The sequence below is a fragment of the Pithys albifrons genome, chromosome 5, assembly GCF_047495875.1.
Source record: "Pithys albifrons albifrons isolate INPA30051 chromosome 5, PitAlb_v1, whole genome shotgun sequence".
Lineage (NCBI taxonomy): Eukaryota > Metazoa > Chordata > Aves > Passeriformes > Thamnophilidae > Pithys > Pithys albifrons.
Window position 1 is genome coordinate 33,225,243 of NC_092462.1, and position 13,645 is coordinate 33,238,887.

The 13,645-nt window shown below is 36.3% G+C and overlaps 1 protein-coding gene across 5 annotated transcripts in view; it reads left to right on the forward strand.

Annotated features, from left to right (window-relative positions):
* The window catches only part of RAPGEF2 (Rap guanine nucleotide exchange factor 2), a 184,635-nt gene that overhangs the window by 151,869 nt on the left and 19,121 nt on the right, over positions 1–13,645 (forward strand). For all 5 annotated transcript variants that reach the window (XM_071556172.1, XM_071556174.1, XM_071556173.1 and 2 more), the window contains 5 exons: positions 2,146–2,253; positions 2,344–2,547; positions 2,641–2,749; positions 4,913–5,159; positions 9,659–9,816. In XM_071556172.1, the coding sequence (XP_071412273.1) occupies positions 2,146–2,253; positions 2,344–2,547; positions 2,641–2,749; positions 4,913–5,159; positions 9,659–9,816 (826 nt within the window). The remainder of the gene's footprint in view (positions 1–2,145; positions 2,254–2,343; positions 2,548–2,640; positions 2,750–4,912; positions 5,160–9,658; positions 9,817–13,645) is intronic.

Below are 13,645 nucleotides of genomic sequence, written 5' to 3' on the forward strand. Positions count from 1 at the left end.
ACCCACAAGCGGGGGAGGGGGCCTTCTCCACAATAATCACGCCACTCTTTATCAAATTTAAGAAAAAAAGGAATTTTAATAGAAGGATAACTGTTCTTAACTGCTATATATAAACAGACTAGTGCAAACCGCTTCCCCAACACCACAAGAGAAAGAAAAAAACCCGAAAACAAAACCCAGCAGGTTTTCCTCCAGGAGGAAAAGTTATACTTAAGCAGTGTCAAATGTCACAGTCCGGCTGGCTGCGGAGTGAGTTCCCAGTAGTTCCCAGTCCCTCTCCAGCGAGACAGACGAGTGGTGAGCTCTCAGATGAACTCTGTGTGTCTTGTCCCAGATGAAGGAAAAAGAAAGCTGAAAGTGGGGAACCACCATGTGTCCTGCAAAAGCAGCTGCAAACCTCTCTCTCTCCTGGGTCACTGCCCCAGCCGGGGCGAGCAGGCTGTGACGGTGCAGGCGGTGGTCAGTGCAGGCGGTGGTCAGACTGCAACAGAGGCCGGGATCCCAGATGTAGGAACCGGGAGAAACAGCCACGGCGAGGAGAAAAAGGCAGCAGCTCAGCCAGAAGCCCCAGCAGTGCCAGCAGAGCCACTTCTCTCCTCGGCAGCCACCGCTCCTGCCTTCCAGGGAGCTAAGAAAAAAAGATGTCCCCAAAAAACAAAAGAGACAAAACCTGCCCCCATCTAAGTGATCAGTAGTTAACTGCTTCTTTCGTTAACTGCTGGCATGGGCAGTTAGTGGCAGGGGAGAGAATTTACATAATAATCCCAAACTACAACAATCTGCAATTTCAAAAGTGGAAAAATCTTAAGTATGTCCCTGTGGCTGGGAGCTGCAGCATGTAGTGCTGTGCACTTGCCTTCTGTTAGAATCCGAACTCTTGAGGAGTTCTGAAGTACTTTATTAGTTTGGTCATTAATTTCAGCAAGTCTTTGGAATTAATTTGCTTTTCTGGAGTAAAAGGAAAACTACTTAGAAACTGTATATGAGGCTGGCAGGGGTTGGTTTTGCATGCCTGGTGAGAGCCCTTTAGGATAGGAGGCTGCAGACCAGTAGATTTTGTTCAGACAAAGTGGAAAGGGGTTAGCACTAGCTAATTAAAGTTTGTATGAGACTTGGTTCTTAACCTCTAGGTTTTGCAAATTTTAGAGGTTTATCCCTGCTAATTTACTTTCCCAACATAAAAGAAGAAATGCAGCTGTATTTTTAAAAGTAGCGGTGAGTGGCACAACCATTTTGGATTAAGCAACTTTTTAAAAATAGCATGTATCAATATTAATTGAAGACATCAAAACTATTTTTTTTGGTCACAACAAGTGCTGCTGATGTTCCTGATCAAATCACATACTAGAAGAAAAAATATTATAATGGAAATATATACTTTTAAAAAATGCAGCTCTTCTTTTGTGGCTTTACCTTCATTAGTCTTAATTAATAGCATTCCTTTAAGGTTTTTTCCCTAACAAACTGTAAAATACCAGCTAAGATTCTTCTAAACTTGATGATTATAGTTGCTTGGGAGAAGTAGCAGTGGAGAGAAAGAAGGAATAAATAGAGGGATTGACTCTAAGGAAAGAAAATGCGTATTGTTGTTGTTTCAACCTCTTCTGCTTTTTGCAATATCTCCTTTTTCTTGCCTCTCTAAACATACAATAATAGCTCTTTTACACAAGTAAATGCCAAATGAAGTTAATGGTGGCACATCTAAAGACTTTTGAGATTCAAGAACCAATATAAAGCCGTCTCATAAGCTTTATGATCATGTGCTTGAAGAATTAAGCAGATTTGGAATTGTACATGAACAGGAAATTGTTGGTATAAATGAGAAATGGATCTACATTGTTGATTATACTTGTATGCACTATTCCGTACTCGGTCAAATTTGATATGGCCAGTGTTAATTTTCTGATTCCTACTATTTATTATGAAATAGTGTACAATTCCTTATACAAGTGAAAACAATTTTAATACTTATTTCCTTCTATCCTCCTGATAAATGATCACATATTAATAAAGGTTGATTTGGATATATATAGGATTCCAGTGGAAATTTATAGGGCCTTTAAGGAACAGTATCTTTAAAAGATTTAGCAGTTGTGGTGTTCTGAGTATTCCTGAAAAATATTTATATCATTGATTAATTTTCAGGTTACACGGGTAGTATTGTTGTGGGTGAACAATCACTTCAATGATTTTGAAGGAGATCCTGCTATGACTCGATTTCTGGAAGAATTTGAGAACAATTTGGAGAGGGAGGTAAGAGTGAGGGCTTTTTCTGGCAATTTGGGATGGCAGGGAGTAGCCAGGCTGTTGTTATATCTAACTTATTTTGCTTTTCTCTTGTAGAAAATGGGTGGACATTTGAGGCTGTTAAATATTGCTTGTGCTGCTAAAGCTAAACGAAGATTGATAACCTTAACCAAGCCATCTCGAGAAGCTCCTTTGCCTTTTATCTTACTGGGAGGGTCAGAAAAGGGATTTGGAATCTTTGTTGACAGTGTAGATTTTGGTAGCAAAGCTACAGAAGCAGGCTTGAAACGTGGAGACCAGGTATCTAATTTTCAAATGTATCCCCCCATTTCTCCTTTTTTATTTGCTTTCTCTTTACTACAGGAAAATAACATTACTTGTTTGAATTTTTAGATACTGGAAGTGAACGGTCAAAACTTTGAAAACATTCAGCTGACAAAGGCCATGGAAATCCTTAGAAATAACACTCATTTGTCTATCACTGTGAAAACCAATTTATTTGGTAAGTTTGTTCGCGTGTTTGTTCAAATTTCTTTTCTAATTTTGATGGAGACTTAAATTTTTTTAATAGTTTAAAATAGTTTTGTTTGAAACTCTTCTGTACTGGAGAGAATAGAAAAAGGAAGCTTGCAGGTCCTAAAATACCTTAGTTCATAATGTCAAAGAAAAATTTGTGCATTTAGTCAAAATGAAGTGACTTCATTCTCACAAGTGTATGTTTCTGTATTAAGAGGAACTATTGTGACCTATTAGGTCAAACTTACAAAATGTATTTGTAAGTATAACATTTAGTTCTTTCTCAAGAAAGAAGCCTCTTTCGGAATTTCACTTATCAGTGGTCTTTTTATGTCTGTTGAATTTGCTCATCATTTTTCAACCCACTATGAGTGTAGCAAGCACAAGGCTAATACAAACTTTCTTGCCAGTTAGGTCAAAAGAGTCTTGCTACCTCTGTATCTATTCTCTACATTTTTCCCTCTAAAAATACTGAAGTAGACATGGAACAGTCTTTAGGCAGCTCAGGACCTCAGTTAGCATCATAAGTAATTAATAGCTTGGAGGTTTGGTTTGATTTTTACCATTGGATGCTTGGATTCCTTACACAATTTAGTGATGTAGCCCCCAAGTATCTCTTTCAGGATCAGGGTCTTCATCACAAATAAGTAGGGTAGAATATTACCACAGGATGTTACTGCACTAACTGATGATTAAATATGCCTAGGTTATCTCCAAAAGTCATTGGTCAAATTCAGTTCCTGGTGTTTTGTTTTGCTTTCCAGTAAAGATTCTAATATATCAATTGTTTCTAATAATTAAGACATTTCTCAATATATACAGTATGTGCTTGTTACTCCATGTGTAAGTCTGTGTAACCATCCTTCATACACTAGGTGTTTGAATCTCATGTTGCTTTAATATGTTCAGGATTAAACCTGATTTCTTCTTTTCTTCAGAAGTTATGTTTTTCTTATCTTGTTGCTCCAGTTCAAATACTGAAATCAGATTACAGTAGAGTCTCAGAGCAGTTACTTTCTGTGTATTGCATGCAGAATTCCTTCTCCATAAATCCCAGAGGGAGAGCTTCCTTTTTCAACAGCATCTTCTTATCTGTATCTAACTTCTCTCTCGAGCCTCCAACTCTTATTCAACAGTACAGTTTCGACTGGAATTACTGTCCTTCATTTTTATTTAGGTGTCTTATTTGAAGCTTTTGAAGTCTCTTGGTGATTTTTTTGTACCTCTGGAAATAAAGATCAATATTAATGACAACATTAAAAAATAACAGTAAAACCTAACCCTGAATACTTATTCTTAGGTGGTTGCCCTTGTTCCCATGTTTTTCTAGAATTTCTTAGTTTTAATTATCAGGCTTCATTTAGTGTTACAAATTAATTCATCAGATGATTTTTCCATTTATGTATGGGTAGTTCCTCTCACACTCAGAATATGTGACTTGGTCTCCCAATTAGTTTTATTTAATTTATTTAAATATATCAGAATTTTTGTGAGGCTGCAAATTGCAGTAGAAGAACTAACTTACAAATTTGTAAGGTATTTCTGCCTCAGAGATGACTCTTTGCTGGGGAACTGAGGAAGAGCAAGAAATTTTTTTCTTATCTGGCAGATGAATGCAACAGCCCTTTTAACATCGAAGGTGTCTAAATAATCTCCTACTTTGTTCCATTTTCCTTATGACTTTGTTGCAGTTTTCCCTCTAATTTTTTTTATCCTGTTGCTAATGATTTCTTGTCCATCTGAGAGCTTTTGCCTGCTGCCTGTTTAAGCCTTCCTTCTCATTTGTATTTTTCTACCTCATTTGAGTCTAGTGTGCTTTTTCATTGCATGTTACTATTCTGCAGAAGCTTTTGTCCTTAGGCTGAAAAGTCAAATTCCTTCTGTTGATGCCATCCGTGCAACCATGTGGTTACTAGTGTATTTCTATTCTATGCTGGGCCAATTTATGTTTTTTTTCTGATTCATGCTGCAGAAAATGAATGTTTTTTTTAAAAGAGAAAATATTTTTAAAGTATTACATCTAAGCTCATTTAATACTGAAATTAGCAGAATATTCTGATGATTTCTTTGTAATGATTAATATTAAACTGGTCTGGTGCACAGAGCTCTCTTTTACATTTTTGTTCTTTCTTTTTCCTGTCTTGTGCAGTTTTTAAAGAACTCTTAACCCGGTTGTCAGAGGAAAAAAGAAATGGTGCTCCCCACCTGCCTAAAATTGGTGATATTAAGAAGGCGAGTCGTTATTCCATCCCTGACCTTGCTGTTGATGTGGAGCAGGTAATAGGATTAGAAAAAGTAAATAAAAAAAGTAAAGCCAACACAGTTGGGGGAAGAAATAAATTAAAGAAGATACTTGACAAGACTCGAATCAGTATTCTGCCTCAGAAACCATACAAGTGAGTTTATTTCCTCTTAAATATTTGCTTTATGTTAAATTTTAATAATTCCTAATGAACCCTGATGATACCATTTTTTATTAATACAAATCATGCTCATATCTGAAAAAAATATACTACTCTAAATATTTAAATGAAGATAGACTGCTAATAGTGCAGCTTGTGACATCAATATGGATGTATTTTGCTTCTTAGAGATAAAGTGATGACAAATCCCTCTGTGTCATTTACTGTTTTCTTTTAAGAGGACTGTGATCTGAAAGCATCCCAGGCAATTAATTTTAGATTAATTCTGCAAGCAGATTTGTTTGCAAAGGGTTGCTATGAGCAATGTATCCACATTTCAGTGGTCTATAAAAATTGATATGTACTGCTGCAAGGAAGACTGAGGTTAAAATTTTGAGTTCCTTGATAGAATTGTGGAGCTTTCTAAACAGAAGCTAAATATGCTATCTGATAGCTTTCACTCTTTCAATACATTTTAGAAATAGAGTTCTGATAAGAATTGTTGGAAACAATGGAAGAGTGAATTTCATGTGATACTGTGGGAATCTGGTTCTTGGCAAAGGCAGAGTCTATCAATGGGTGGGTGGGGTGTGTGAGTTGTAGAGAGTAGTTGATGTGTAAACAGTGTTTTCTCTTGCATTTTTCTTTCCTGTATCCCACTAAGAAAGAAACTATTCCAAGTAAATTTATAAAAAAACCCCACTTGTGCTGAAAATCTGGGATGTTTTTCCCTGCCATTACTTAAAGGAAAGTTTGCTTAACTAATGTTAGATATTCCCAACTAAATGAAAACTCTTCTGAAACATTATATATAGAATGTTAGTAATAGATTCATGTAAATTATTATATCCAAATAATGGATGTTTCTTAAGTAGATGGCAATACATTTCAGTAGAGGAGAATCTGTCAATATGCTTTTTATGTTGTTTGTCTTTAGGATGTTTTCCTTTATTTCACTGGTCTTGTATGTTTGTTCCTCTGATGTGCTTTGCATACTGTTAGGCCTTATTTTCTGCTTTGTTCACTATTGTTCATAGCATTTGCATAGAATTTTCATGTTGGTTTTCCTTTTTTTTTAATTTTCTTTCACTTTTACACTTTTTCTGTGCAGGGACCTCTTTGGGTAAGAATCTGAAAAAAAACAATACACTTAACCTATTTTATTTTCTTTTTGCGGGCTTTACTTTGTGTGTTATATATAGCAATTTGTCTGCAAGTCTGTTGGCATTCAGTTGTTTGTGTCTGCACAGTTTCTGCATAGAGATCTGTAGCTGTAGACTTTACTGTTTGTGCTCTTCTTTCCCCTTCTGTGCAGAAGCACCTATCTTGTTCTTCCTAATAGTTACTGGTATTGTATATATTCAGAGAATTTACCTATTCTCACATGTTTTTACATACCAAAAATCAAGAGGGATGAAAAAACTGATTTACATATTAATTAAAGTAGGCATTTAAAGACTTCATGAGTCAGCTAGCTTATGAGGTTCAACTGTCCACTTTTTTTTTGAATATGAAGACTGCAGAAGTCTGCAGTGCCTCCAGGATGTATCCACATAAAAGCAATCTTTTAAACTAGACTGAGGTCACTCTTAGAGGGAGCTTGTCTTCTTCATGAGACATTAAATCAGTATCAAAGATGAATCCGTTTGAGCAGCAAATAATGCCTTCCTTCAGTCTTGCTGTTTAGTCCAATAATGTCAAGTAACTTCCCAAACTGAGCAAACAGCACCATTTCCTCTGCTTCTACTGGGAAATCTTCTCTTTGCTGACTGTAAGACATCTCTTGAAGTTTGCTTCTGGCTACAGACTCCACTTGAGCCCTTTGTTTAATTTTCTAATGCAAAGTGGTTTTGTGGTCTGTAGGTGCAGTTGCTCCAAGTAAGGATTAAACACAACCCCCACCTCCCTCTCTAGGAAAGTTCTGCCTGCTCCACAGTGCAGCATCCCAAACAAAGAAGCAGCCTTCATCTCTCTACTGTGTTTGCAGCCCTGCAGTGGGATGCACAGGATGCAGTATTTTGAAGGAGGAAGCATTCAGACAGCTCTGCCATTCCATTATCGCTTCTACAGTTTGTCATTCAGCAGGAAAGTTATTTCTTAGTTAATGTGCTATCTCCCTGCATGGCAATTGCATACAGAAAGCAATAGAAATGCTGTTTCCTTAAACCCAAAATCTCCTTTCACTTGCATAATAAAATATTCTACCTCACAGTAGGGACAGTTGATCTTCATGGGACCTGGATTTTTTAGTGTTGCTCTTTGTGAAATTTCTGATGGTCATTTCTTCTTTGCATAGCTTAGAACTCAGATTCTGATTTAAGTTTTAAAAATAGACAAAACTGAGTGTAAAATAAATGCTTGACAATTTCTTGCATGAATTTGTAAAATCAGGCAGCATGTTAGCTACTTTTCTTTTAAACCTAATGTTTGTCAGTTGATCCACTTTACTGGAGTTGCTTCGGTCATGATGCACAGGATGGGTATAAGATTATATAAAACCAACAAACTGCAAAAGGAATGCATAATGCAGGGGAAACTTTCAATATAAGGGTGAGAGTCACATTGTCTTAATTTGATTTGAATTTAGAGAAAATACTGGTGTTGGGAGACTTATGAAATCTAGTGTAGTTGTTTAGAACCACCATAAAGCATTTGGAGGTTCAAGGGCTTTGTTGGGGTTTTTTTGTGGATTTTGTTTGTTTGTTTGTTTGTTTTTTGGTGTTTTGTTTTTGTGGTTTTTTTAACGTGAAGTCATTCCTAGTTGAAAGAAAAGATACTGTTGGCAATTCTTTCAGTTTTACTGAAAGACTTATTTGCTTGTGTCTTAGCATAAAAGTGCTGTATGCTGAGTTGCCCATCACTGCTGGTCACAGTATTTTGTGATTGATGTGAAAGTAAAAAAATACAAATGTTCACATTCAGCTTAACGTCTGATTGAGAGAGAATCCTGTAACTTTTTTCAGAGGACTTGAGTGTTTCTTGCCATTCTCATGGCTTGAAGTTGACTCTTCATAAAATAGTTTGGTAATACAGTTATCTCGTATTTTAAAAAGAAAACAATGAGAAAACCCAAATATGACACAGAGATACCCCTCCAAAGATTTTCCAATTGCATTGCATTCTAAAAAACAGTTGCTGTGTCCATGTAATTAAAATTGTGCCTTAAGTGCCCAGAGATACTGTTCTAGCTTTACAGAGTACTGCTCAATTCATAGCAATTAAAGAAGTTGTAGAAAAGTACTGTGTAAAGTAAGTCATTGTTAGGCACTAAAGGATATTGGTGCTATAACAGATGATAATCTGGCCCTATATTACTTCTGATTAGGTTTTCTGAGGATGGCTAGAACAGACAAAGGCTTAAGTGCCCAACCATAGGGTACAAGTGGTTATTTGTGTTGCATCATTTAACTGACTTTTTAAAGTTGTAGCAGTTTGCAGTGAAGCTAAGTTCTGGTTTATGCTTTACTTACAAGAGTAGATACAAATTTGCATGAGATGCTTTGCCTATATTTGCTACATTTTTAATTGTTTTCATTTTCTATAATGACCGCTATTCAAGATTTTACACCCTCTGAGTATTTTATTAAGCATTTTAATTTGTATATTTAGGGAAAAGTTCAATGGCTGTCTCCAGCTCTACATCCTGTTACAGTTATTCTGCTTCATTTGATAAATATTAACTCAAAAGCAATAAGCAAATCAGTGTCTGCTATAATCTGATGATAGCTCTGTCTCTGGTCCATCTAGCACTAACCTCCTTTGGAACCCTGCCTTACACAATTTAATAGACAAAATCCTTCACCTTTTTGAATGAATGCAGTTGTCAGGCACTTTGGAGGGGATACCAGTAACACGCAAGTGTGACTGTTTAGTATAACCTTCCAAGTTAACTGGCATCACTTCTGTCACAGTGAGTGAAGAGAAACTCAGAGAGGTGATATGGGGTAGCAAAATGGATGAACTCAGTGATCCTCTCTTACCTCTCTGTTGAAAGATCTTAGTATGTCTACAATACATCGCAAGGCACAGTTGCAAATCTTTTCTCTGATGGGGTGAAAAAATCCATGAAATTCAGGTCTTATAATAAAACAGCACTGAAAGGACAGCAGTATTAATCAAAGTTTGAGTGATGGGGTGATGCAGGAGTGGTGAGGTATTCAAAGGTAACATTTTTTGAATTAAGATTTTGTCCATTGTGAAGAATCAGCAAAAAATAACGAGCTGAGCAGCTCCTCAGAGCTTAGTGGTGAACATGAGGATCTTCTGTCAGTGTGAGCAGGCAGATCTAATCACTTGGAGTGGACGTTTGTGTACTGTTGACAAAGACAGACAGTAAGTGCTGTTGTCTGGAGGACTTTGACTTCTAAATAGCAATTGCTGTACTGAAAATAGGAAGTGTGAAAATGTAGCAATAGAGAGATACCTGAATCCCCCTAGTATAGCCCAAGCTCTGAATCTCTGTAAGTGCTGATGTAATTTCTTTCTGGTTACAGTGACATTGGAATTGGTCAGTCTCAGGATGACAGCATTGTGGGTCTGAGGCAAACAAAGCACATTCCCCCTGCTTTACCTGTCAGCGGAACTCTGTCATCCAGTAATCCTGATCTACTGCAGTCTCATCACCGCATTTTGGACTTTAATACTACTCCAGGTAAGGATCCTTTTTTGTTGTTGTTCTTGGTCTTTTAGATTCCTTTAACAGATCCTTTTTTTTTTTAATCTGGACTTGCAGAATCTGAAGAGGTCATATGAGTTTTTATTAACTGTATGCTGTCACATACAGATTAGCCACATATTAATGTATTAATATTTACTACAATACTAATAAGACATTTACTTCAGTATACTTTACCCTAATATGATAGATGTCTGTTTTTCAAGTATGTTGTATATGGAATGTCTCTTACTGATTGAATACTTTTGGTCAGGAAAAACCTGTTTTGGTTGGTGTTTTATAACTTGCTCTGATGGATCATGGATCATTATTTGCAAGACTGCAGTATTTTCAAATATCACCGTAGATCATTAGCTTATAGTAAAGGGAAAGGCCACTGGACTGGGACACAGGACATGCATTTCAGTCTTTTTCTGAACAGACTCATATAATCTTGTACTACACCTGTAAGGGACAGAGTTTCAAAGTTTTCTGTTAGACACCCTGCCCTACAGCTGTATGTCAAGTTCTTTGAATATAAAATCCCTTTCTGAAATAGATAAAAATTGAACACATTTAGAGAGAATCAAAGCAGAGGGGTGAGTGAGGGAGAAATAGGGGGAGAATTCAAGAAACTTGAGGGCTTTATCTTATGAGAAGGATTTAGCTGGAGCTCCTGTTGGGGCTGGGATTTGGGCTCTTATCTGGCTACAAGAAGGTTCTTAGTGGGAAACCTTGACTGAGTATCCAAATCTTTACTATTAAAATATAGCTGCTGGAGGAGGATATGGTAATCGTAGCTGTGCAGATACTTGGTTATTTTAGTCTAATTTCTAGAGTATTTCTCAAAAGTAGAACTAAAAGTTCAGTGTCCTCCTAAGCCTGAGGGATTTCAAACATGACCTAAAGGGATGGTGGGTAAGTATCAGCCTACAACACTGGCTGTGTTGGTGCGATGATCACACTTGAAACTGATACTGAGCTTAACTTACTTCATCTGAGGTATTTTAGGGGTAGAGAAGACTGCAAGAAGGTGGTTTGTGATTTTTATCCCAGTGTCTAAGACTGATCCTGAGAGAGTTGGAAGATTGATAATTTTTTGTATTTTATCTAACAAGTAGTGCTAGATAAAATACAAAACCAGTAAGAGCCTAACTTTTCATCAGCACTTTGTCTATAAATGGTTGAAAATTCCATTCTCTAGCTTACAGATTGCCTAGACCAGACAGTTCTAGGTAATTAATGTGCCCCTAATGCCAAGCACAGCAACTGGCTAACTTCCAGAGCTGTGGCTGTGGACATTGCTGACTCACACAGATCTCCATATGAACTCCATAAATTGAGAAGGACAGCCATTGCCGGCCTGAAGACCCTTCAGTCACAGATGGAGTTCAGAGAAGCTTAAGAAATGAATAAGGTTCTACTGTTTGCATTTCACTTTGAGGAAAGGACATAAATGCAATGTAATGCCATTGCTCCAATGTTTTAACAGTTTTTCCATGATCTTTGTAGAAAATTCACTTCTTTCTTGTTAAAAAAAAATTTGGGTTTTTTATTTACTTAAAATTTGCCCAAATGTTCACGGACTGAATATTTTTAAAGTAATTCACAGGTAATTTATTTTTCTGTGTGAGAAGGAAGTGAAAGGGGGCTTGAAATAAAAACCATACACTTAAAGGCTTTAGAGCTGGTTACATTGTAGATAGAAGAATTGAATTATTTCTTTAAGACTTGAAAAAAATTAAACCCTGCAGTTTTAATTTCTTTTACTATCTTGATTTAAATTAAAGATGGAAATGGAGGCAGTCTGCAAGAAGTTTCATGCACTAGAGCAGAAAGAGAAAAGTGGTAGAGCAGTTGTCGTTTGAGGCTTTGGGGAATATCCTCCAGGACAGAAAATAAAACAACTTCCAGTTTTGGAAGGGTATTCTTGGAGAAGAAAGTGTGAACAGCTTGAAATCTGCAAGGAGTCATTGTAGTTTCTTTTCTGAGTGGCTCAGGCTGTTTCAAATATTCTTTTAAAGGTTTATTTTTAAACGTTCAGTAGCACTGTGATTTCCCTTTTCTTGTGCTGTCTTGGCTATCTGATTGGAAGTCAAAATAACATAGTAATGATGAGCTGCCAGTCATTAGTACTTTTTCTTTCCCCTCATAATTCTTTCTAAGGAACTAGATTCATATCATACAGCATTACATTCTTCAGCCTGCCACTCCAGTTTCCTTTTTTTGAAAAGGAGTGAAGGGAGGTGATTACAATTCTCTTCAAGCAGTGTTTTATTTAAAAATTATTGGGCTGAATTACTTGCTACCATTGCTATAGCTGTAATCAATTGCTGGCAGACCTCTGTGTTCTCTATAGCGCTTTTGCTATCAGCTCTGATAGGAAAGCAGCCGGGGACATTGGGTGGTAAAATGCAGTGCTAGAGGTGGGACTTTGCTATTTACTGTTCTCTGCATTTTTTCATATTGACTTCAGTGATCCAGCAGAGCAGGTTATTTTCTCCTTGCATAAAACACTTATTTCTTGGGATTGCTAAGCAATTACTTACCTTGGTATTGTTTGCAGTATCTTCCCAATATAATAGCATTTCTTTGAGTGGCAAGTTTTTCTATAACAGCAAGAGGAAACAAGGTCTGAAGAATGGTCTGTTTTTCAATAATATCTCTGAAAGGCTGTGTCTTTGGTACCTGCCTTCCTCAAGGTGTCAGAAAAATGTAGGTAACATTTCAGGCACTGCTCTCTATCCATCTTGAACTAATTACTGAAGGGAGATCAGTCAATACAGACTTACTGATAAATGGCAAAAGTGGCTTTATAAATTGGCTAGTTATAAAGTATTTGTACAATTGACTCAAGTGCTTAGGAAGGGGTAAAAACTGGCCTGTAATAGTCTTTATGTAACTGATGATGTAGTCACTCAGTTCTAGTGTGTTTTGGTATTAATGCTTCTCAAGCTGCAAGAAAACTACTAGGAGCTTGAAAGTTATGAGCTTAGTTGCATGAAATATGTAAACTAATTTATGTAAGCCTAAACAGCCTTTGTGGCATGTAAATCAGCCTGTATCAGACAGATTTATCTTAACACTTTCTAAATTATTATTTTGGAAACATGAAGCAGGAGTGGGGAGATGTTAATTTTTGTTCTTTTATCACAAGATTTCTGCTGAATAGATCTTTCTGTAGTATCTTGAGTACATGTTACACACATTCAGATCATGTCCAAAAATTGTGGTTGTATCAAAGTGAATGTTTTCATCTGGAAGCTGTTTTTTCAGTATTTTTAAAATGATGGTCATTTTGTGGCTGTAGATTCTTTCTATTATTATATGGCTTTCTATGATTATATATTTTCTTGGTTGTATAACCTCTACTGATCTGAAAAAAATAAATTATTTTAAAACCCCCGTATTAATTAGAGAAAGAACAATCACTAGATGTCATTCCTCACAAAACTAGATAAGCTTATTTGTAACAGAGGAAAGAAGTTAAATTAATTGAAAGTACTCATCAGTTAAAAATACCTGATATTAAAAAACCCAGTGGTGGATAGCTGTACAATTTCATATCTTTAATTTTTTTTCTTTTTATAATATGGTTATAACAACCAAACTTTAGTTCGTTAGTGGGTCTGGATTTCAATACATTCATGGAAATATAAAAATAAGTATTGATTTGGTATCTCCATATATCTTATGGAAATACCAAATCTAATGTAAGGTTGACAGTTTTCCAGGTTTCCTAAAAAACAATCACTTTGAAGGCATTCACTGTAAGTTTTGTGTCACCAGTCACTTGAAACAGTAATATATTTAGAACTTGAATACT